A 25,409-nucleotide genomic window follows, 5' to 3' on the forward strand; every position below is an offset into this window, starting at 1 on the left:
CTGGCGGTCTTCAGCGCGGCAGTACCTCGGCGGTCTTTAAAAAAGACCGCCAAGGTCAAAATGAGGGCCAATGTGTTTTTAAGTTTCTCTCACAAGGTTGTATTGTGTATGTGTAGAATTCAGAGCCTACGTGCACTAATGCACGGCAGTTGCTTCTGGAACAATGCATAATGACATGTAATAAGGGAATATTTCCCATAACTTGTTCATTCAATAAGGCATAGTTGTTCTCAAATGTGGAAATATTCGTTTTTTCTACCTCTTATTCCTTTGTGATGATCATGATTCTTTCTTTTCATATTTTATTTCATATTTTTTTCGGAGCTACAATTTGGCTAGGTTTCTCAATGTCTGTATTTGCTCTTTTTAATTTTCGATTGTCCCTTGCCCCATTCTTAATTTCCATAAATGTTTTTGTTCCATTTCTTGAATTAATTTTTGATTTACTCGATGGTGTTTTTTAATTTAAATTATGGTGGTTCTGATATACTGTTCATATCACTCTACAACCATTTTAAGCTGCTTAAAGGGAACGGTGGGGATCAGAGTGCAGGAATGTTCATGTGACAAGCCTTCATGTGTTAAGAACCCTCTGGGCAAGCAGTTGACTAAAACTTTTGAGTTTTCAGACCGGTGCAGCTCTTCAGAAAGTTGTCTTTAAGTCACGTTCTTGAGGATGACACCTCAAAGGGCTTTCAGAATCCATCCTAATGTTCTCACTTAGGGCCATATGTACCAAAGCATTTTCCCATTGACACAGAATGGGTAAAACCCTTTGATACATCTGGCCCTTAGTTCTGCCTTTCATTCTATCTGTCCAGAATTATTTTATTAATCACCTTTACTTACTCTTACCCACCTCTTTCACTTACTTTTTTCGTCATAAGGTTTTTTGTTCTCCAATCTTGTCACTTTTTCCTCTCCTAAGCCTCCTTGAATTGTACAGATGTTTTGCATTGTTTATTTTGCATACCTCTCTAGTTACAGTTTCACAAGTGCTTTTATGAAAGCGACAGAAGCAGCGCATAGAAGAGGTTGGTCTCTTGCTGGAGATAGCCCTGCCACTGAACCTAGGAGGAGTTGGCGACCATCACTACCATGACTATACCACATGCAGCATCTGGACTGCCCACACTTGTGTGCTTTTTTTTTATAACCAGGTACAGAACTTCACCCCATGAGAGCTCCATTTGAACAATAGTGCAGTCAGTCGTGCTGGCCTTTATACTATTAAGATATTGTTTTAATTTCAAGTAGTCCCTGTGCAGCACTCTTAAAGATCAATTTCTCTCCATGCACCTTACTCTGCGACTTTGGAGGCTCCTTCTAGCAGGTGGACACACAGAAGGCTAAGGACCAGTGTGTTATATAACTCCTGCATTGGACTAAAAGTAACATTGGCATACCTTCCTGATGTATACATTAAGATTCAAAGCATTTGACATTTTCTAGACATTTGCTGAATTGTAATATTAGATTTATGAGTTTTTCTGTCTATAAAAACTTTTGCAGCAGTTAAAACTGTTATTTTAATTCGAGTCAGCCATCCAAGTCAATGAACTTTACACTGACTGAGATGGCACTGAATAGGGAGATTCAAATGAGGACTGTTTGGTAAAGTAACAACCAAGGGGGTTTCCAAGACATCTTGTATTACATTTTTTTGCCCCATAAAAGATGTGGTTTATTGCATATTTCCTAAACATTTCTTCAAAAACATACCCAAATTATTCAAGCCCCTAGGGAATCTTCAAAATTCATGTGAGCCTATGTCTGATTTAAACAGTAATTAGTATTGTGCAGCGTTTAAAGCATCCTCCCCCACCAGTTAATGTTATATCTCAGGAAATCAAAATGTATGGAGGATTTGGGCTTTCACAGTGTTAGCACGATGTAATCAGCAATAGAGCATTATTCAATTTCCTGGCTGACTTTCTGATGCTCTCAATTTCGTGATTCTTTCCAACAAAGAATAATAACAGAAAAAATGATACAAACAACAGATTACAGCAGGAACCACCATGTATCACCTCTCCCCCGATGACAGAGGTTTTTGCATTTGGCTGCATCTTTGGCCAGTGTGGGAATCATTGTAATCAATGTTGCGATAAATTTGAGTGAGAAGTTACCATACTTGTTGACTTTCTTGATTGCCTTTGAGAATAATGGATCTGTGTGACTCTGATATTTTATAGAATTCAATCTCCTGGAATGATCCAACTAACATTGTTAGATCCTCCTGAAACGATTACTTTATATGCTTTTGCTCCAAGGCATTCATACAGTGCCATCTAACTTGAAACCTGCTATGACATCTCATTGTCGCACTTTGAAGAAATCAGACTTTCTAAACTACAGATTAGACCGTGTTGTACACCTTCATCATCCGCTCTGTACTCAAAAGTCAGTAATTAAGGGAGCTTACTGTTCCTTGTTAAAGGCTAATGAAGCTGGGACATTTTTACTCTGCTGAATGGTGTAGATACGTTTAGGCACATGACAGTTTCAAAATGTTTCTAGGTTATCGTAGATACGCTAGACCTCCAGCAGTACTTGGCTGAACAACATTCTTATTGATGAGCGTATAGTTTTATATTATTTCCTAATGAAGTGCAAATATACCTGAATAAATCAAGCCAAATCTAATTCATTGTGCCACATACCGACCACCCTGCAACAAACTGCCCTAAAGTAAACGAGGAGGCTTGCACCTGGATTTATAATCTTCATACATTAGATTGGTACATAGGCTTTAGCTATCAGAGACCCTCTGCTTGTTATAAAGCAAACAGTTAATGATAATAATGTTGCTTTAATATACTGTATTGAAAACGCAAAACTTACCACCAACTTGAAGAAATTCCCCAGTTCCACTCCCATGTCTGCGCACACTGTGCTCAAAAGCTTTTTTCAGAGTGGATCCCTTCAACTGAAGCAGATCGAAAGTGCCTCCGAAAGGTAACACTGACATCAGATCTTCCAGAGTGATGCTTCCTGTGTGTAAGACAGCACTTGGTTACTGTGCAGAAGAGTATGAAGGAACACTGATCATCTAGTTTTCCACGTGCTATTGGTAAAGAATATATTTATCCCACAAATAAATTCGTCCTTTTATCTTTGAAGATTTTAAATTATGTATGAATCAGTCAGCCCAGATGGATTATGGAAAAGTAATTGCTAGCTGGCTTTCCCTAAACCCCCACTTCAAGATTGTAGAATCAGATAGCCAGAATGTGTCTAAACCTTGAAATACAACCAAGAGTAAGCAGGCAGTCCTCTGTTGATTCAAGAATCAAGTTCAAAATCTTCAGCAAAGTTAACGGAATGTAATAGATAAATATCTGGGGTACATGCAGAAGATGGTAGCCCCTGCACACAAGCCGGGGTCTGCCACCTCAAATCAAATGCAGATTAAAACATTCCAGGGAGCTTGGCCCTATTTTGCTTCCACCGAACGAATACATCCTCTGCTACCCTGTGTCTGATTGACAGTAGTAATTTCTACATCTAGAAAATGATGCCGGCCGTCCCCTTGTGTTCTCTTTCTTGAGGCACTTAATCCAGTTTTAGCATGCAAGCTTGAAGAAAACACTAAGTTGGTATTTACTGTGAAATTCTTTCAGTCCTCATAACATTGACCAGAACCAGGAGCCCATTACATACAGCATAAAATTGTTAAGAATGTCTTTTTTAGGTCTAGCCTAACAGCACAGCTGTTGCCAGATGTAATGTGATCAACTTAAAAAAGAGCTTTCAGAATTACTACATAGAGGAACTGTACTTCCACCCAGATGTTAGTAGCCACGAGTACGTTTTTATTTGGCAGAAGTTATATGCTACCACGTAGAAACACTGCTTGCCCTCCCACAGTTCTGATATTTTGCTTATTTATCCAATCGCCTGAGCCAGGAGCAGTATGGCTGCTAGTTTCAGGGACCCACACATAACACTGAAAAGTGGTTAAAGCGTCTTAGATAACTAGGTAATTTATAGTGTTTGGTTTTCTTTGGCAGCAACAAAGATCCCCTCCCATTATCTTCAGTACAGTTTTGTTCTTTGAGAGCCGTATGGGATACTCAGGGCTACACTAATCTACATGGATTTCCAAGTCTGGCTTAGCAGTGCCTGACTGTTGACTGAGCTTGTATGTTCAACAAAAATGAGCTTTCAGAGTACTACTGATACAGGGGTATAAGCTCCACTCACGTGTTCGTTTCCCTAAGTAAAGGATTTGATTGGGCCAAATGTGTGTGCTTCCAATAAAAAGACTGCTTGTATTGCAGTTTTTGGCTTGTGACACAGCTTATGCTTAATACAGCAGGACTGGGTTGGTTATGCTGATATGCCAATGATCATGACTATAGGCCTGGTATGTTTATTATGAATTGTTATGATGAAAGCAATAGGGCAGAACTATTTCTTGAGAAAAGCATGTTCTGTCTGTCTGTTTCTTTATCTTTCTCCTTTTCGATGACAAAACTCTGACAAAACTGATCCATAGGGACCTGAAATGTGAACCTTTGGCAATACAGATCCTGCACCATTAGTGCTGTATTCTCCCTCTAACAGGACCGGGATACTAGCGGGGCAGTGTTCAAACTATATGGCTTCTAAGTACATTAATCAAACCATTATTATGCAGTAATTCACAGTGGTTTTCAATCACCACAAGAAACTTTCACTATGGGAAGGGTCAGAGACCCCAGCTTTACACACCCTTGCCAATGCTTCACAAACACTGAATTTAAACCTAAAGAACATTTTGCACCTAAATATGGGTTTCCTCTTACAAGAGTTTTCACACTCAGACTGATGTTGCACCAAGGATAATTTTGCACCTCAATGTGGCGTGAACCAAATGTCATGTCATAATGAAGCACACCTTTTGCAACTAAAGTATTACATACCACTAACACGTTTTCACTGTACAGAGAGAGTTTACAACTAAAGTTGATACCACAGTCCAGTTGGCTATGGAAATGTTTACTTTTTGCCAATAAGTAAATTCCTAAATGGAATGTGATGTTGGGTAAAGAGAAAGAACTATAGTTAGAAACGTGACATTGAGCCATTTGGCAGTTATGGCACATAAACATCCGTCGTGGCTGGCTTAAAAGAAAGACTAGTTTCTGTTGTGACTGTTCAACATATTTGTCTAGTCAACAAATTGTACATTTTCCCATGTGAACTTTTGCAATATTCATCTAGAATGTTACACTTCAAAGGCATTTTTAAGAGTGATCATAATTTCAATGTTGGAATGTTGGAGGAACCCGATTACCGCTAAGTGACTACAGATCATATATCTAACATGGCCACGATTTTAGGCTTACTGTTGATAAAAACATGGCCAGTATTTTCTGTGAGCATTAAACATTTTCATTTAGCCCAAAGCATGCCATCACATACTTGAAAAGCTCGATTAGGACTGGATTTCCAAAATCGGAGGAAATTAACAGCAGCTCTGGCAGGCTGGGAAATCTGTGCAGTGATCAGTCAGTTTGCAAAAGCATGGTTGTGCATGCTAGATTCCACCGCTGCTGTGCTCTTTCCACGAATTCATCAATTAAAAATCCAAATGGTAACTCATTAATGAGATTTTACAATGAAGGCAAGGTAGCTCCTGATCAAGGGCAAGCAAACCTACTAAAAGAAAATGTGTGGTTGAACGAGGCTACTACGTGCGCCTCCTCCAAATATCTCTGCTTTTACCTTTCAAGCATAAAGTGCCTAGATTTTCAAGGCCCGGCAAAAAGCTTAACCACACCAGCTTCAGGAAGCTCCTGAAAATGAGACTTTGCAGTCTTGCCTTTGCCTGAGGCAGTGACCTTGCTATGGCAGTGGATAGATGGATAGAAGCCTGACTCACGCACCTGGCTGAGCGACAGTGGCACAAATCCGTACCCGCACATAGGAACAATTCACACTTAGGGACCCTTTACAATGCCTCGTAAAAAGGAATGTGGCAAGAATCAGCTGTACACCTCACTGTGCACAGCAGCGAGCGCATCTTGCACATGCCTGCAACAGGATACTTCTGTTATTTTCGTTATTGAATGGCATTCTGACTCGTCTGCAAAATAGACTAGAATGCTACAAAAAATGGAATATTACGAAACAGACATGAAGAGTCGATTGTGTAGCTGCTGGAAGGATCAGCGTCTGCTTGACCCTCTGCCATCTCAAGACAACCAGAGTCTGCGTTTTATCGTTCTCCTGCATCTGCGTGTTCTTCATTTGAACTCAGAGCTACTAAACGTAAATTAAGCAAAAGGTCTGCCAACAATTAAAGCTCTGCAGAAGAGTCCGTAGAAATTGTCCACAGCCAGGGCGGACAAGCCTTCTTGTCTCTGGTCCCAGCATGTGAAGTTAGGGGTTCTGATGCACAGCAAGAATGGGGAAGGCTATGCCTATTTTCTCTTTCAGACCAGCAGCTACAATCTGTGTTCTTATCTTTCGTATGGATGCTGTACCAAAACGCATGGGCACTGGGCTACACCTTGGAACAGGTTCATCTACCATTTTTAGGTCTCGCCTGAGAAGTGTATGGGCTGTCGCTTGGAAGACATTTTGTTAACTTAAAGGTGGTTTAAATCCCATCCATTGCTCATCATTGGTTGGCTTCATAGTTTCTCTTATTTCCTTGTTTCTCATTGGTCAGAGCTTGCCAGTTTCACTTTCTCTTCGTGTGTTTGTTCCTTCCATGGACCTTGGACCAAGTACTGCTTCCTGTCAGTGTCCATCTGGAAGTACCTTATCCTTATATACGGACATATCTTATTTGTAATACGCCATAATAGTGCATGTGTTTTCAGGCCATTATCGGTTCTGGCCCATTTTATTTGTCAATAGTTACCCTGCAATCTGTGTGCTGTCTGATTATAATCCTGAAAATGCTTTGTTTTTGCCTCCAACTTTCACTGTGCTAATTCCAAATGATGTAAATGTCATAAATAAATAATGGGTTTCCAGCAAAACTAGCACCTTAACGCACAAAGTAAAACCACCCCTTGAAATTGGGCCTCCATACAAAGTGCCCATTAAGTAGTGGATTACTTTAAAGGTCGAGATTAGGGGTTGAACGGCACCGCTGTTTCCAGATTGCCCTCCTCAGCACCGCAGCTTCTCCTCCCCTTCTTCATCCTCCACTGAACTTTGTCGCTCATGGCTTCTTCCTTCCCTGCTTCACTCGCACAACGTCCACATCACATTTCCATGCTGCCTTTTCCAAGTTCCTCCTGGCTTCACAGAAAAGCTTGTCTTTCCTTCCCTTGCATGCTTCCCCAGCAAACGTACTTCACTCTGTGACCTTGGCTGTAGGTGCAACATTAGCCTACATCTCGTGGGAGAGGCAGCATTAGGCAGTGGAGATGGACGGGCACCATTGCAAACCATCAGCTCACCGCATACCCTTTTCTCACTGCCCACACATATAACACGACAGCTACAAGAAATTAGAATGATAATCTGTGCACCTCCCGCACGTCTCTCGTTTCTAAGCACCATAAACATAGAATATCACAGTGCAGCCCCCTCTCACTGCCCACGTCTGACACGAGCCCCGAGCAATGAGAATTATAACCCATTTTATGTAGTGCTTCAACCACACTTCTGTAGTTTAAAAGCATTGAAAGAAAAGGACATCACAGAGCAGCCTCCTTTCACTGCCAACACCTTGTCAAGAGCCACCAAAATAATAATATAAGGTGTTTTATTCAGCGCTTCAAACCATGTTTCTCTGGTTCTTAATCTTGGTAGTGTAGGAGGCTGGCCTGGCTTATAGTGGGCGCCTTGTGGTACTTACACCTTATGCCAGGTCCAGTTATCTCTTATTAGTAGATTAGAGGTGTTTTAGCAGTTTAGGCTGATAGAGGTAGCTATAGCAGAGCAGCTTAGGCTGAACTAGGAGACATGCAAAGCTCCTACTATACCACTTATATCATATAGCACTATCACACAAGAAGACACAATACTCAGAGTTACTAAAAATAAAGATATTTTATTTTAGTGACAATATGCCACTATGACAATATGATTGGCTTTCAGTGCAGGGTGAAGGCAGACAGCCCTCAGAGCATGCACCGCCAGGAAACAGTCGAGAAAGCCAGCAGGATGAGGCCCTACAATGTTGCTGGTAGTCTTCTTGCTACTTTGTTGCGGTTATGCAGGCGTCCTGGAGCAGTCAGCGGTCGATCCTTGGCAGAAGTCGAAGAGGGAAGTGCAGAGGAACTCTGGTGAGCTCTTGCATTCGTTATCTGGTAAGATACCCACAGGAGAGACCCTAAATAGCCCACAGAGGAGGATTGGCTACAGAGAAAGGTAAGCACCTATCAGGAGGGGTCTCTGACATCACCTGCTGGCACTGGCCACTCAGAGATGTCCATTGTGCCCTCACACCTCTGCATCCAAGATGGCAGAGGTCTCGGACACACTGGAGGAGCTCTGGGCACCTCCCCTGGGAGGTGCTGGTCAGGGGAGCGGTCACTAACCTTTCCTTTGTCGAGTTTCGCACCAGAGCAGGGCTGGGGGGATCCCTGAACCAGTGTAGACTGGCTTATGCAAGAAGGGCACCATCTGTGCCCTTCAAAGCATTTCCAGAGGCCAGGAAAGGCTACTCCTCCCAGGCCCTTCACACCTATTTCCAAAGGGATAAGGGTTAACACCCTCTCTCAGAGGAAATCCTTTGTTCTGCCTTCCTGGGACCAGTCCCCAGGGGGGCAGAAACCTGTCTGAGGGGTTGGCAGCAGCAGTAGCTGCAGTGGAGACCCCAGAAAGTTAGTTTGGCAGTACCCGGGTTCTATGCTGGGAGACCCGGGGATGCATGGAGTTGTCCCCCCAATACCAGAATGGTATTGGGGTGACAATTCCATGATCCTTGACATGTTACATGGCCATGTTCGGAGTTACCATTGTGACGCTATAGATAGGTATTGACCTATATGTAGTGCACACGTGTAATGGTGTCCCTGCACTCACAAAGTCTGGGGAATTTGCCCTGAACAACATAGGGGCACTTTGGCTAGTGGCAGGGTGCCCACACACTAAGTAACTTTGCACCTAACTTTCACTAAGTGAGGTTTAGACAAATAGGTGACTTATAAGTTACTTAAGTGCAGTGTAAAATGGCTGTGAAATAACGTGGACGTTATTTCACTCAGGCTGCAGTGGCAGTCCTGCTTAAGAATTGTCTGAGCTCCCTATGGGTGGCAAAAGAAATGCTTCAGCCCATAGAGATCTCCAGAAACCCCAATACCCTGGGTACCTAGGTACCATATACTAGGAAAGTATAAGGGTGTTCCAGTGTGCCAATCAGAATTAGGTAAAATTAGTCACTAGCCTGCAGTGACAATTTTAAAAGCAGAGAGAGCATAAACACTGAGGTTCTGGTTAGCAGAGCCTCGGTGATACAGTTAGGCACCACACAGGGAACACATACAGGCCACAAACCTACGAGCACTGGGGTCCTGGCTAACAGGATCCCAGTGACACATATCAGACATATTGACAACATAGGGTTTTCACTATGAACACTGGACCCTGGCTAGCAGGATCCCAGTGAGACAGTAAAAACACACTGACAAATATTCACAAACAGGCCACAAATGGGGGGTAACAAGGCTAGAAAGATGCTACCTTCCTACAGGTAGCCAGCAAGGCTATCACCACACACCCTCCTCCTACTGCCCATTCCTTGCCAAGATCCTCCCAGAATTCAAAGATACTTTGTGTTCTTGAATAGGGCTTCACACTACGTTTGCCAATTCTAACCACCGTAAATAATAGGTCGCCTACATGACACTCTCATAACACAACCATGCCCAGAAGGAGCACTGGGGCTTCCTGTAAAGACCCCAGGTGCCCCTCATTCTACTCTCATCCCTTTTATTGATGAATAATTGGACAGGATACTAAAGAAAGAATATCCTAACTGGGGAATCTTTATGAGCAGTATGTGCAAGGGTGGATTTGTGCAGAAGCCAATGTCAGTCAGCCCCCTGGGTGCATTCTGGAGGACTGCAAGTGCTAATTGGTCAGGATTATGTGCGTGCGAGGTATAGTAAGGTTTAGGATCAGGGGCAATGGACAGTTGAACTCTATTTTAGGGCAGGTAGTTTTTGGCAAGCTAATAAGATAGTCTTGGGGTAGACTTAAGGAACCGAGGTAGAGAGGGGTCGGTGTTAGAGTGTAGATAGAACAGGCTGTTGGAGAGGGGGCAGGTGACATGCAAGCAGTGTAAGTCCACCTGGGAAGGTACTGGATTTAAGGGGAATGAGGAACTGTTACCTAGTGCTGAGGCAATAGCAGTGGAGTTTTGTCTGCTTTGAGCAGCAGGCAGAAAAGCTCTATTAGTGCCTGGGGTGCTGGCAGAGTTGGGACTAGTGGGAGGCAGGAACCCGGCACAGTGATCAGCTGATAGGTAGGCAGTCCAGAAGACTGAGGCAGGTGAGTAGGCCATGCTGAGGGAGTAGATGCAGCAGTTGTGAGTTCCAGGTTTGGGGTGGTAAGTTTGCAGATGCAAGAGAAAGGAGGTTCTTGGGGTGGCAGACGAGAGCACAGCAGTGATACAGCCCGATCAGCATGCAAGCTTACAGTAGCAGCAGAATAACAGAGGAAAGTTAGGGCTGCAACAATCCATCGGAAAGGGCATATACATAAGTTAAATGGTAGAGACTGGCTTTCTGGGCCCACTGGCATGGAACCTCAGAGGACTTGCGACTTCTGATAGAAGGTTTTTGGGTGGGGATTACACTGAGATACCAAGGGCCAAGAGAGAGAAAATGGGGAGGACATTTGAAATCTGCAAAGGAACATGGGCAGGTAGTGAGAGTGAAGTTGCAAAAAGAGGCACAGGAAGGAAGGATAGCAGGTCCCTTTAGCGAATCGCCTTAGCAGAGGCTCATAGTATCACCAACAGGTGTAGTTCCAAAGAAAGAGCAAGGGTACTAGGCTGAATCAGCACGCTGTGGCCGGAAGACAATTCAGCCAATGACTTAATTGATGAGGAATTAGCATTAGCTGCTCGTTAATCGATATGCTGATTGACTTGGTCACGGAGAGAGGTGTAGGGGTTAGAATGATGAAAAGTGATATTAAGTCGGCATTTCAATTGCTATTTGTTCACCTGTAGGATTATGAGCTCTTAGGGATCCAGGTTTAGGGTGAATGGTTTGTGGATAAGGCTATGCCCATAGAATGTTAGGTTTCCTGTGCTTTATTTGAGAAATCCAGGTAAATTCTCTCTTGGCTATTTACTTTTGCAAGGGGCACAGATTGGTGAAATACTACCTGAACAGTTTCTTTTTTTGTTGTGGCAGCCTTCATGGATGAATACAAGAGAATGTTGGCAAAGTTTTTAGAGATGATGGCAGCCGTAGGAGTTTCTCTGGTGGAAGAAAAGACAGAGGGACCTGATACTGTATTGTCATTCCTGGGCATTGGGACTGACTCGTTCAGGATGGAAGCTAGTTTGTCTCTAGATAAGAAAAAGGCTATGATGGATTTGCTAGATGTGATTCTGTCAAAAAGGAAGTTCAGGTAAAGGAGGTGCAGAAGCTGCAAGGGCATTTGAATTTTGAATGTAGGGTGATAAGGACTGGCAGGACGTTCTGCAGGATGCTGGTCTTAGTCTTGTCAGGTTTGTTAGTTGTGCATCACTGAATCAGGCTTTCAAAGAGTGTGCAAAATGATTTGAGGTTGTGGAGGACATTCTTGGAGCACTTTAATGGATTATCATTGATTGGACTGGGTGAGAAGGTTGAATGGGATTTGGACATTTTCTCAGAGGCAGCAGGAGGTACGGGGTTTGGTCATTTTTGTCAAGGCAAGTTGTGCTCTGAAGAAAGGCCTGAGGAGTGATAATTTGGGGAGGAGGGCACAGCATTTATTTTTTGGAGTTTTTACCTCTGGCAGTGGCATTGGCATTATTGAGGGAGCAGTTTGCTAAAAGTAGGGTGTTGTTCAATGTGGACAATAGGGCAGTAGCTGATATTGTGAACAGGCAATCAGCAAAAGATATAAAAGTGGGCAGCTATTGTAGGAAAGTACCATCTTGCCTGGCATGTTACCCCCATATTTCACTGTATATATGTTGTTTTAGTGTATGTGTCACTGGGACCCTGCCAGCCAGGGCCCCAGTGATCATAAGTGTGCCCTGTATGTGTTACCTGTGTTATGACTAACTGTCTCACTGAGGCTCTGCTATCCAGAACCTCAGTGGTTATGATCTCTCATTTCTTTCCAAATTGTCACTAACAGGCTAGTGACCAATTTCACCAATTTACATTGGCATACTGGAACACCCTTATAATTCCCTAGTATATGGTACTGAGGTACCCAGGGTATTGGGGTTCCAGGAGATCCCTATGGGCTGCAGCATTTCTTGTGCCACCCATAGGGAGATCTGACAATTCTTACACAGGCCTGCCAGTGCAGCCTGAGTGAAATAACGTCCACATTATTTCACAGCCATTTACCACTGCACTTAAGTAACTTATAAGTGACCTATATGTCTAACCTTTACCTGGTAAAGGTTGGGTGCTAAGTTACTTAGTGCGTGGGCACCCTGGCACTAGCCAAGGTGCTCCCACATTGTTCAGGGCAAATTCCCCGGACTTTGTGAGTGCGGGGACACCATTACACGCGTGCACTATACATATGTCACGACATATGTATAACGTCACAATGGTAACTCCGAACATGGCCATGTAACATGTCTAGGATCATGGAATTGTCACCCCAATGCCATTCTGGCATTGGGGAGACAATTCCATGATCCCCCGAGTCTCTAGCTCAGACCCGGGTACTGCCAAACTACCTTTCCCGGAGTTTCACTGCAGCTGCTGCTGCTGCCAACCCCTCAGACAGGTTTCTGCCCTCCTGGGGTCCTGCCAGGCCTGGCCCAGGAAGGAAGAAAAAAGGACTTCCTCAGAGAGAGGGTGTTACACCCTCTCCCTTTGGAAAAAGGTGTCAGGGCTGGGGAGGAGTAGCCTCCCCCAGCCTCTGGAAATGCTTTGATGGGCACAGATGGTGCCCATCTCTGCATAAGCCAGTCTGCACCGGTTCAGGGATCCCTCAGCCCTGCTCTGGTGCGAAACTGGACAAAGGAAAGGGGAGTGACCACTCCCCTGACCTGCACCTCCCCTGGGAGGTGCCCAGAACTCCTCCAGTGTGCTCCAGACCTCTGCCATCTTGGAAACAGAGGTGCTGCTGGCACACTGGACTACTCTGAGTGGCCAGTGCCAGCAGGTGACGTCAGAGTCTCCTTCTGATAGGCTCCTTCAGGTGTTGCTAGCCTATCCTCTCTCCTAGGTAGCCAAACCTCCTTTTCTGGGTATTCAGGGTCTCTGCTTTGGGGAATTCTTTAGATAACGAATGCAAGAGCTCATCAGAGTTCCTCTGCATCTCTCTCTTCACCTTCTGCCAAGGAATCGACTGCTGACCGCGCTGGAAGCCTGCAAAACTGCAACAAAGTAGCAAAGACGACTACTGCGACCTTGTAACGCTGATCCTGCCGCCTTCTCGACTGTTTTCCTGGTGGTGCATGCTGTGGGGGTAGTCTGCCTCCTCTCTGCACTAGAAGCTCTGAAGAAATCTCCCGTGGGTCGACAGAATCTTCCCCCTGCAACCGCAGGCACCAAAGAACTGCATCACCGGTCCTCTGGGTCTCCTCTCAGCACGACGAGCGAGGTCCCTTGAACTCAGCAACTCTGTCCAAGTGACTCCCACAGTCCAGTGACTCTTCAGTCCAAGTTTGGTGGAGGTAAGTTCTTGCCTCCCCACGCTAGACTGCATTGCTGGGAACCGCGTGTTTTGCAGCTACTCTGGCTCCTGTGCACTCTTCCAGGATTTCCTTTTTGCACAGCCAAGCCTGGGTCCCCGGCACTCTAACCTGCATTGCACAACCTCCTGAGTTGTCCTCCGGCTTCGTGGGATCCTCTTGTGCAACTTCGGGTGAGCTCCGGTTCACTCCACTTCGTAGTGCCTGTTCCGGCACTTCTGCGGGTGCTGCTTGCTTCTGAGTGGGCTCTTTGTCTTGCTGGATGCCCCCTCTGTCTCCTCACGCAATTGGCGACATCCTGGTCCCTCCTGGGCCACAGCAGCATCCAAAAACCCTAACCGCGACCTTTGCAGCTAGCAAGGCTTGTAGGTGGTCTTTCTGCAGGAAAACACTTCTGCACAACTCTTCACGACGTGGGACATCCATCCTCCAAAGGGGAAGTTTCTAGCCCTTGTCGTTCTTGCAGAATCCATAGCTTCTACCATCCGGTGGCAGCTTCTTTTCACCCACAGCTGGCATTTCCTGGGCATCTGCCCACTCCCGACTTGATCGTGACTTTTGGACTTGGTCTCCTTGTTCCACAGGTACTCTCATCTGGAAATCCATCGTTGTTGCATTGCTGGTGTTGGTCTTTCCTGCAGAATTCCCCTATCACGACTTCTGTGATCTTTGGGGAACTTAGGTGCACTTTGCACCCACTTTTCAGGGTCTTGGGGTGGGCTATTTTTCTAACCCTCACTGTTTCCTTACAGTCCCAGCGACCCTCTACGAGGTCACATAGGTTTGGGGTCCATTCGTGGTTCGCATTCCACTTCTAGAGTATATGGTTTGTGTTGCCCCTATCCCTATGTGCCCCCATTGCATTCTATTGTGACTATACATTGTTTGCACTTTTTTCTATTGCTATCACTGCATATTTTGGTATTGTGTACATATATCTTGTGTATATTTGCTATCCTCATACTGAGGGTACTCACTGAGGGGGTCAGCACCGCCAACAGGCTGGCGGTGCCCCGCAGGGCATTCTGACCGCGGCGGTTTGGCCGCGGTCAGAACAGGAAAACCGGCGGTGTCCCGCTGGTTTTCCGCTGCCCTGGGAATCCCCCATCTGCGCCGCCATGGGGGATTCCGACCCCCTCACCGCCATCCTGTTCCTGGTGGTTCCGCCCGCCAGGAACAGGATGGCGGTGAGGGGTGTCGTGGGGCCCCTGGGGTCCCCTGCAGTGCCCATGCCAATGGCATGGGCACTGCAGGGGCCCCCGTAAGAGGGCCCCACTTTGTATTTCAGTGTCTGCTTTGCAGACACTGAAATACGCGACGGGTGCCACTGCACCCGTCGCACATCCTCCACTCCGCCGGCTCCATTCGGAGCCGGCATCCTCATGGAGGGGTGTTTCCCACTGGGCTGGCGGGCGGCCTTTTGGCGGTCGCCCGCCAGCCCAGTGGGAAACCCAGAATACCCGCTGCGGTCTTTTGACCGCGCAGCAGTATTCTGGCGGTTCCCTCCAGGCGGGCTGCTCCCGCCGCCCGCCGGGGTCAGAATGACCCCCTGAGATACTTTTGGCATATTGTCATAAAAATAAAGGCCCGTATTTATACTTTTTGACGCTAAACTGCGCTAACGCAGTTTAGCGTCAAAAAGTTTAGCGCCGGCTAACGCCATTCTGAAGCGCCATGCGGGCGCCGTATTTATTGAATGGCGTTAGCCGGCGCTAGCAGACCGGCGCTGCCTGGTATGCGTGGAAAAAAAACACGTACACCAGGCAGCGCCGTCGTTGGGAAAAATGGCGTTAGGGCATCTTAAAATGGGGCAAGTCAGGTTGAGGCAAAAAAATCGCCTCCACCCGATTTGCGCCATTTTTAACGACGCCCAGACGCCATTTACATGACTCCTGTCTTAGTAAAGACAGGAGTCATGCCCCCTTGCCCAATGGCCATGCCCAGGGGACTTATGTCCCCTGGGCATGGTCATTGGGCATTGTGGCATGTAGGGGGGCACAAATCAGGCCCCCCTATGCCCCAAAAAAATATTTTAAAAAAAAAAATTATACTTACCTGAACTTACCTGAATGTCCCTGGGATGGGTCCCTCCATCCTTGGGTGTCCTCCTGGGGTGGGCAAGGGTGGCAGGGGGGGTCCCTGGGGGCATGGGAGGGCAGCTGTGGGCTCATTTTGAGCCCACAGGTCCCTTAACGCCTGCCCTGACCCAGGCGTTAAAAAGAGGCGCAAATGCGGGGTTTTTTGCCCCGCCCACTCCCGGGCGTGATTTTTGCCCAGTAGTATAAATACGACGCATTTGCGTCGCAGTCATTTTTTTAGACGGGAACGCCTACCTTGCATCTCATTAACGCAAGGAAGGCGTTCACGCAAAAAAAATGACGCTCATTCCTCATACTTTGGCGCTAGACGCGGCTAACGCCAAAGTATAAATATGGCGTTAGTTTTGCGCCGAATTTGCGTCGAAAAAAACGACGCTAATTCGGCGCAAACGGAGTATAAATATGCCCCAAAGTACCTTTAATTTTAGTATATCTGTGTATTGTGTTTTCTTATGATATTGTGCATGTGACACTAGTGGTACTGTAGGAGCTTCACTCGTCTCCTAGTTCAGCATAAGCTGCTCTGCTAAGCTACCTTTTCTATCAGCCTAAGCTGCTAGACACCCCTCTACACTAATAAGGGATACCTGGGCCTGGTGCAAGGTGTAAGTACCCCTTGGTACTCACTACATGCCAGTCCAGCCTCCTACAGCTATGACAGTTGTTCATTCTGGATTGCTTGAAATACAATATTTTGTTTAATGCGAGGCATGTCCCATGGATTGACAATGAAATTGAGGATGCTTTATCTCATTTGCAGTGGAGGAGATTCCTTGTGCTTGCTGTAGGCGCAGACGTGGAGAAACACAGATGTCGGAGGAGTTGTAGAAGATAGGCATGTGAGAATGCTGGAATTGATTTGCAGGTCATTGGCAGTGTCAATACACGTATGAATAGGCATGGAAAGAGTTCCTTCAGTTAGGGACAAGAAGGCGAAGCATGAGCGGTCAACATTGGAGAGATGATGTGGTTCAGGTTATAATCTTTTTGTTTGAAAAAGTTTTGTGAAGAGTAACTATTGTGAGTAAGTTAATGTAGTTGCATTATAAAACCTAGAAAGAGAGACATAAGGGTAGTAAGGGTGAAAGGCGCCGCACCTCTAGGCAGTAAACCAATAATTTTTACCAAGTAGAGAGGTACAATGCAAAGTCTGGTGCAAACTGGCCCAGTGCCTTACTACCCAGTAGGCACCAAAACGGGAACTAGGAGTACCCTACGACAAAATAGGACAAGATGGCCACAGCACACAGAATGTAATGTCCAACAGTATAGCAAGAATAGATATTCCTGGTCTCGTATTGCAGGTTGGAGGAAGTATGAAATCGAAGAGAGTCTTGAGTCTTTTTTGCCGATGGTATCTTTATTTGGTCTATATGGACCATTACTCGCTCTCGAGACTACGGAAAGGTCGCTGCTACTTTCATTCACAGGTCATGATTACAAGCTTACCAGGGCCTTGTATACCTGTTCTACTACACGTGCTCCTTACCATACGTACCTGCAGCTGCATGGGCAGCCATACTACTGGCAGGTTTACTACTATTTTAAGCCTTGATGAAGTCACCTGTGTGACGAAACACGTGTTGGCTGTATCTTCATGATGACACAGTGATCTTTAACACCTACAAATAAAGATACCATCAGCAAAAAAGACTCAAGACTCTCTTCGATTTCATACTTCCTCCAACCTGCAATACGAGACCAGGAATATCTATTTGTGCTATACTGTTGGACATTACATTCTGTGTGCTGTGGCCATCTTGTCCTTAGTTGCATTTTATGGTAAGTTACTGTGGGCCTATGAACTGATGGCAGGAAAATTGGGGCATAGGATTCTGGAGGGCTGGGTACAAGTGAAGGGGCAATAGAGGGAAAGTGGGAAAGCCACTATCTTGGTTCGTTCTGCTGTGGGTTCTTGGTGTATTGCCAATGGTATGCTATGACAGTTCAGAGGTGAATTTGTTTTCCCTGTTGATGTTATGGTTGCTCTTTAGAGCATGTCGAAGTTAATGGAAAGTAGGTCAAGTGGGGGAGTGGCAGTGCAGGATGTGGAGGGGGCAGAAGTGGGTCTGTGGATAAGGGTAAGAAGAGCTAAAATGGATTAGATGACGAAGGGTTGGAGAGAGTGTTCACAGGCTTATTTGGCAGCTCATTTGTGCACCCTTCATTGGTGGAGAAGGTTTCATAGCAAAGAGGGTGGACAGAACTGCTGGGTATTTACAAGGAGTAATGGTTCACTACTGACAACATTCCAGCTATTATCAGTGCTGAAGAAAGCTTTGAAGGAGCCGGGAGTACGATGAGAACAATACATCACACTCTTTAAGAGTGGATGCAGTGAAAGAAACAGAAAAAAGGGGGTGTCAGCAAGTCAGATTAAAAGTTTGGGTAGGTGGTCAACTGAATGTTGCAGGACATACATGTGTGGTGAATTAAAAGAATGTTGATTGTTATTATTTTTAGGGACCTGGTAAGGGCAAACTTTTGTTTAGCTATGCGATCACTAGTTTCTGAAATGTGCAGGGAAACAGGCAGAGACAAGGTGTCACAGGACACAGTTATGTTTAAATGAATTACAGACAAAGGTTAAACATTTAGCAAAATGCAGGGTGAGATGGCACAAACTGATATGAAGTTAAATAGTTTGTTGGGGAAGGATGGTTGTCCAGACGTGATGGTGGTGCATATTGGTTAAAATGTTTTGGTACAAGTAAAAGGTTAAGCCCTACTTAAAGCTATAGAGGGATTTGAAGGAAGTGGAGAGCAAATGATGGGCACCGTGAGAAATTGGGTTGTTGGTTGGCTGGGGTGAGAACCCTGGTCAAGTAACAGCCACAATCCTTTGCATGGTGAATCACAAAAAGTCACTTATTTAACCTGTGCTTAACCCTGGGTAACTTGGCAAAAAAAGCAGTCAGGCTAAATTTAGAGGCAATGTTTTAAATATGTATGCAGCACACAAACAGCAACACAGTGAAGACACAACACAATAAACATCCTAAACCATTTTAGGATAATAGAGAACATTTTGATAAATTATTTGATACCAAAACCATAAAACTCCAATTAGTAGAACCAGAGTTCTGATTTTTTTAAGTTTAAGGTTCAAAATAGCAAGTCCTTAGTTTTTGAAAATGGCCACATGAGCACTTTTAGCACCACAACCAAGGGTCCAGGAGTGGATGGAGACCTCTTGGGGGAGCAAGGCTCACTCAAGCTGGGTTCAGGTGCAGGTTTAAGAGGGTAGGAGCCTGTTATGTTCCAATGGCTCAGAACAGGAGACCAGCTAAACTAGCCCTTGGAGTCGCTTCTGAAGTCCTGGGTGCAAGTGGTGATGCAGGACTCTATAGTAGGGCTGGCCTCTGAAAGTTCCAATCAGGCTCCAGGCAGCACAGCAGTCTTTCTAGAAACAACAGCAGTCTGTCAGACTGCACACCAAGTCACAGCAGCAGGCAGTCCTCTGAGAGTCCTTCCGCAGGTCCAGTAGTGAACTGAGGAGCAGGTCTGAGAACCCTCTTTTTATACTCCAGTGCCCTGTTCCTAGAAGTTGGATGAAGTTTTCCGAAATGTTCTCTGAAGTTCCCGGAATTTCCTGCCTCACCTAGCGGGCTGCACTGACAATACAGGATCATTAAGCCTATTGTGTGGTGGCAGGGCTCAGCCTATTCAGTTGCAAGTGTGGCTGTGCTAAGCTCCGCCCCCCAATCCAGTCAATTAATGTCCCATTGAGGCTCTGCTAATCCCCCTATTGTGTGGCTGTCTGGGGTAAATTAGAAAAGTCCCAACTGTCAGCTACTCCCAGTCATGTGACCTAAGGCAGGTTACAGGCACAGAGGACTAAGGGCAGGAAAATGCCAATGTTTTAAAAGTGGCACTTTCAAACTTGTGATGATAAATCTGACTTTACCATTAAAAGAGGTTTTAACATTACAAGTTCATAGGTACGAAACATGACATATCTACCACAACTGTTTAGGAATTACAAGTTATTAATTTTAATAAGGAATCCCCAATGTTACCTTATGGGAGGGGTAGGCTTCTCAGTATTGAGAAAACAAATTTGGGAGCTTTTCACCATTAGGATATGTACCACTAAAAAGTACATGTCTTACCTTCTAATTACACAGCACCCTGCCCTATGGCCTACTTAGGGCCTACCTTAAGGGTGACTTATTTTTAATAAAGGGGGAATAGAAGGCTTGACTAGGGGTTTCAAATGCCAAGTCAACATGGCAGTGGGACACTGCTTTTAGGCTGCAATGGCAGGCCTAGGACATGTTTTAAAGTGCTACTTAAGTGGGTGGCACAATAAGCGATGCAGGCCCACTGGTAGCATTTAATTTACAGGCCCTGGATATGGTACACCAATCTACAAGGGACTCACAGGTAAATTAAATAGGCCAATCAGGTATATGCCAATCAAACCATGTTTAGGGGAGTGAGCACATGCACTTTAGCACTGGTTAGCAGTTGTAAAGTGCATAGAGGTCTAGGGCCAACAGAGCAAAAATCCAGACAAGATGGAGGCAAACAGGAAAAAGGTTTAGGGGGACTGACAAGTCTAATTAGGCACATTTGTTATGTTGTTAGAATTAATTCTCAGACAGGTCTGGAGAGGTGCAGCTGAGACGGCAGCAACTGATAAAGCATAGAGGAAAGTAAACAGAGAGATGATGTTTAGTGTAGAAATTGGGATAGGTATAGTGACTCAACCAGAAATAGCTTTGAGGTGTCAGGTTTCTCTCAGGATGACGGAGTCCACCTGTCAGGTTGGGGGAGTTTGTGAAACAGATGATGCACTGGCTTGTGCGGGGGAGGAGTAGAAGGGGGAGCAGAAAAACTCATGCCATGCAAAGTATTTCTTGTTACCAATATTGATGGAGGTTTTGGCTAAAAAAAATGTAATTACAAGTTGGGAGGCGAAGCATCTTAAGGGGTGGTGCAAGTGGCTTAAAGTTGACATTTAGATCATAGATATGAAGTTCAAGGTTTGCAGTTTGGAGTCACAGAAGTTCAGATGGGAGGTAAAAGTGAGTTGATTCACGACTATGTTAGAGAGTTGTTTAATAAGAGGTGGGGAAAGAGATGGTAGACTTAATTGCAATGTCCAGTGATACATGTTATATAGCTTTTAAAGCGTAGAGCCTAGGATAATGTTTGTAATGCACACCTGTTCCTCTAGAGCGGCCTTTTCCAAGCACTTGGTAGTTGACTGGTTTTGACTGTGCTGTCCCGCACAAGGTGGTTCGCAGATTTCGGTCTAGCCCAGGCTGTCTGGGCAAGTTGGTGCAGTCCAGGGAACTGCAAATAACTATTGTTCAGAGTTATGCAGGCATGATTTAATAAGGGTTGGGGCAGGGGCAGTGGACAGTTAGCCATCATTTTAGGAAGAGGTGACACACTGGTTGGAGGTAGTCAGGTACTTTTTGGGAGAGGGGTAGCTGTGAGTGGGAAGGGTTTTTTGCTGCCTGGGTCAGGTGCCAAGAGAGTAAGTTGTAATATTATTTTTCACTGATGGACAGATGTGTGTGGTGATACTGATGGAAATATAGACTCAGCAGGGTTTAAAAAGTTGGAGGGAGAGGGTAAAGCTGTTTGAAGGGAGGTGAGAAAGTGGTCTAAAGTTGACATTTAGATTTAGGAAGTTCAAGGTTTGTGATTTTAGAGTAAAGGAAGTTTAGGTGGGAGAAAAATGTAAGTGTATTCACAGTTGCTTTGGGAGGTTTGTTGGGTTGGTGAATTAGGGGTGGGTTGGTGAATTGGGGTCGGAAAGTGACGATGAGTTAATGACAATGTTTAGTGAGGCATGTTTAGTCTGTAGGGCACACAGCCCAGGATAAATTTGGATGCACATCTATTCCATAAAAGCGGTCTTTTCTACACACTCAGTAGTAAAGTGGTTTTGACTGCTCAGTCTCGCACAAGACACATAGGATGTGGCGTTAAGTCCAGAGCTAATGACCTTGGCCCTAGGGAGCCAAACCAAAGTCCTGGCATTGGCTCAAAATACTGTGATTCTGAGGTAATCACTTAATCCCCCCATGCCTTAAAAATACCAAAAGTGCTATGACACAGTCAAAATTGGTTGCATCATACCGTTTCCTTTTCTTTCAACCATGCAGTACAACATGGCTTAAAAACATTGACAAAGCCAATAGATTTCACATGGGTGAGACCTAATGGCTTTGCTAAGGTTTGTATTTAAAACCAATTGTAGATTAATGAGAACTGTGCCACCCTCACTGATGTTTAACAGCAACTCTGCATTCTTATAATAAATCCTCTAAGGTGGCATAACTAAAGTCAACAATAGATGTGCTGCACACCAATACTGTTTATAGCCCGGTGGACTGCTGTTATCTTTATGCAGCATATTGAATAAAAAAATGATATAAATTAAACAAAAAACTGTTTTTAGTCCAACTTCATGCAAACATTTAGAGATGGAGATCTAACTTACATTAAGTTCATTACATTAAGTTCTGAGCACATTGCGGAAAACTTAGGACTTAAGGGTTATGTATGGTGTCAGCCTTACTTCTAGCTGACTGGTATTCGTATCCCTGGGAGACCATAGTGCATTATCCACCCGTAGATGACAGACACAATTCACACTGCTTCTCTGTTTGCTTTCTCTCAAGCCTTCTATCTCCTTCAGTTCTCTCTCCAGCACCATGGCTTTTTGTGCTCCCTTCTCTCGGTCCACCCTCCATTCTCTCCCCTGTATTCCAGTTTCTCTCTCTCCCTCTGTCCACTTTCCTTTTCCCCACTCTCCCCTGTACTCTTCTTCCTCTCTCTACTGTTGTAGGCTTCCCACTATGATAATAGGCCTGAGTATCTAGGACAACAGACCTTCAGAATATGGGGGACTGTGTCCTTCCACACCTTTGGAAACTGTTGCCCTGATTCCTGGATAGCGCACAGTGCCTCACCCGAACCCCTAACCTACTGGGGTGGAAGTAATTTTGGTAACCTAAACATGACACTCTGACTCCCCAGGGAAGTCATGGAAACAGATCTCACCCTTTGTTAATGTTACTCATGCATGCCCAGGCAAAAACAGAAGAGTGATACGAGATGCGTTTTCAAAACATTTCTCAAAATAATCGTAGTCTTGCATATAGAGAATGAGCTGCAATAATTAGGCAGATGAAACAAAGTAAAGTTATCAGCATTATGAACATGGTAAAGATGATGACCAATCCAACCATGGTAAATGAGTTCTAGAGGTTCCTACCTAACCTTAAGACTATACTGAGAATACAGCAGGTGTACCCTGTTGCCTCAGCCCGATCTAAGGGATTAGCCTCAGCCCCATATCTGTAAACTTTGTCAGGAGTCAGCCTGTAGTGTTGAAGGCAATCCTTTCTGGAAGCTGGAAGATCAGCGCCAGCAATGCTGCATGTCAAGCACATCATTCGTTCCAGGTTGGTCGTGGGTCATTGCATCATTCATATAATAAAACCACACTGTGTTGAAAGCACAGCTCTGATTAAATTCTATGTCTAGATGTTAGAAGCTGTCTCCTGAACAGGCAACACATACACTAGGATATGGTGTGCTGTGTTCCTAGCCTTGAACAGGATGTACTGATTTCTTGTACAATATATTCCTAGAATAAAATCATGCATGCAAAGTGTGTTAAACGTCATTGCTAATAGGCCATGCTAAAAGCAATGCAGCTAAAATGTAAGTGTAAATGCAAAATGTAAAATGAAGCTAAAATGAGAACCAATGTAGATCCAAGAGGTCCTCACTATACTACCTACTTGGTCCACTTTCCTTATTTCCTTCCCTTCTGTGCAGTCTGCTTCCTCACTCTCCCACAATCCACATTTCCTTCTCCCTTTCCAAATTCTGAGTCTTCACTCTGACTACTTTTACTCCTCTCTTCTTCCCCACACTTCCTTCCTTAGTTGTTTTCTGCCTTACCTGCCTTCTTTCCCCTTTGTCCTGCTCGTGCCTTAATTATCACTACTGGCTCTCCCTTTGCTCTGTTCTTCCCTTCAGTTCTCTCTCATTCCTGATCTTCACTTTCTCTTTCTCACTTTCTCTCATGTTTTCCTCCCTGCCTTCATTGTTGGATGAAACAGAGGTGCTGGTAGGTGCCAGTAACACAAGCCACACAGAGAGGCCAGACTCCCATATGTAGACGTGAAAGTGCCTCAATGACAACAGTCAGCTGATGTCCTCAATACAGCACCAGTGATCATAGGTTGCAGCCAGATTCACCAATAAAGGCCTTAGTGACTAAAGCCAACCAGGTTACAGCTCACAGGCTTCTCCAGAATTAGTGAAAACAGTGTGAAAAGTTGTGACACAGTCTAATGTCTTACATCTTTCTCAAGATATCTAATGCAGAGTTCACAGTGACCATAATTGTCATGGTCACAGCCCCTCACACTGAGAGGTTTGGGTTCTATTCCAGGGGTGTCTGTAGCCATTCCTTACCTTTAATTTTATTTTAAATCCAAATGCTTAAAGTTCATAATGAAAGCAAATCTCACTTGGTTTAATTCACAAATACACATGTATACGCTGCACTGAGATCAGCTGATTTGCTTGACAGGTTACAGTGCCTTCAGTAATGCAGTGATGTATCTTAAAAGGTGTTAATCTAAACCTTGAAGTATTGTACCTGGCAGGATTGGTGCAGGAATCAAAAGGCATCGGTGAGCACAGCTTGAACGTCTAACAAGCAAAGGCAAGCTAACAGGTCGTACCTTTGGGACAGATTGGCTTTGCAACAGTTTTTGGCAATAAGTTACTGTAAATACATTGCAGATTTTACATAAGTAAAGACTCAGAATGGGTTAATATATGTAAGCTCCATTTGTTTTACTGCAATTTTGTATTGTAATTAGAACTGATTTTACTACGTATTGGCAAGTGCTTGGTTCTCCAATGTTTGCATGTTAACTGTGAGCGAAGTCGCATTTAAGTGTCCTGGTGAGTTGTGGTTGTGGAAAGGTCTTCCTAATGGGGCACGACTAAGAGCTGTAGAGTTGAGGCTGAAGGCAGTATGAATCAATGGGCTTTAACCAGTGTGCAGATTACATGCTCATCCAATCTTTGGCCTCTTCAGTGAGCACATGGTAATGATCACATAGGTACCATTTGCAATTAACAATCTTAATTATTAACAACAAAATCATTGTTCTAACTCATTTATATCAAACTTCTAACAACCACTCACAAAGTCAGCAGGCATTGCTTGTTTATAGGCATATTTTTGTTGCTGTGTGAAATGTCTGGATGCAATCGCAGAAAACTAAAAAAGGACATTTAAATGATGGTCAAGCAGCATGCTGTGTAAAGCCCAGAACTACTTGAGCCACATCCCTTTCATACACCCCTCACAGCTGCACTTTCGTCATCAGACTTAAACTACTGTGGTCCACTATAGATTTTGCCTATTGACAGCTAAAAGCTAGATCTTACGTGAGAACTAAAAAATAGTGACGCTGTAAAACTGTGGAGTCCTTGGAGTCAAAACTCAATCTTGTGGAGCAGAATTACGGAGCAACCACTTT

The 25,409-nt window shown here is 44.7% G+C and overlaps 1 protein-coding gene across 2 annotated transcripts in view; it reads right to left on the bottom strand.

The window, feature by feature from the left end:
- NT5E (5'-nucleotidase ecto) overlaps positions 1 to 25,409 on the bottom strand; it is a 483,444-nt gene that overhangs the window by 138,813 nt on the left and 319,222 nt on the right. For both annotated transcript variants that reach the window (XM_069235588.1, XM_069235587.1), the window contains exon 7: positions 2,845 to 2,994. In XM_069235588.1, the coding sequence (XP_069091689.1) occupies positions 2,845 to 2,994 (150 nt within the window). The remainder of the gene's footprint in view (positions 1 to 2,844; positions 2,995 to 25,409) is intronic.

Source organism: Pleurodeles waltl, chromosome 5 (assembly GCF_031143425.1).
Source record: "Pleurodeles waltl isolate 20211129_DDA chromosome 5, aPleWal1.hap1.20221129, whole genome shotgun sequence".
In the NCBI taxonomy this organism is placed as follows: Eukaryota; Metazoa; Chordata; class Amphibia; order Caudata; family Salamandridae; genus Pleurodeles; species Pleurodeles waltl.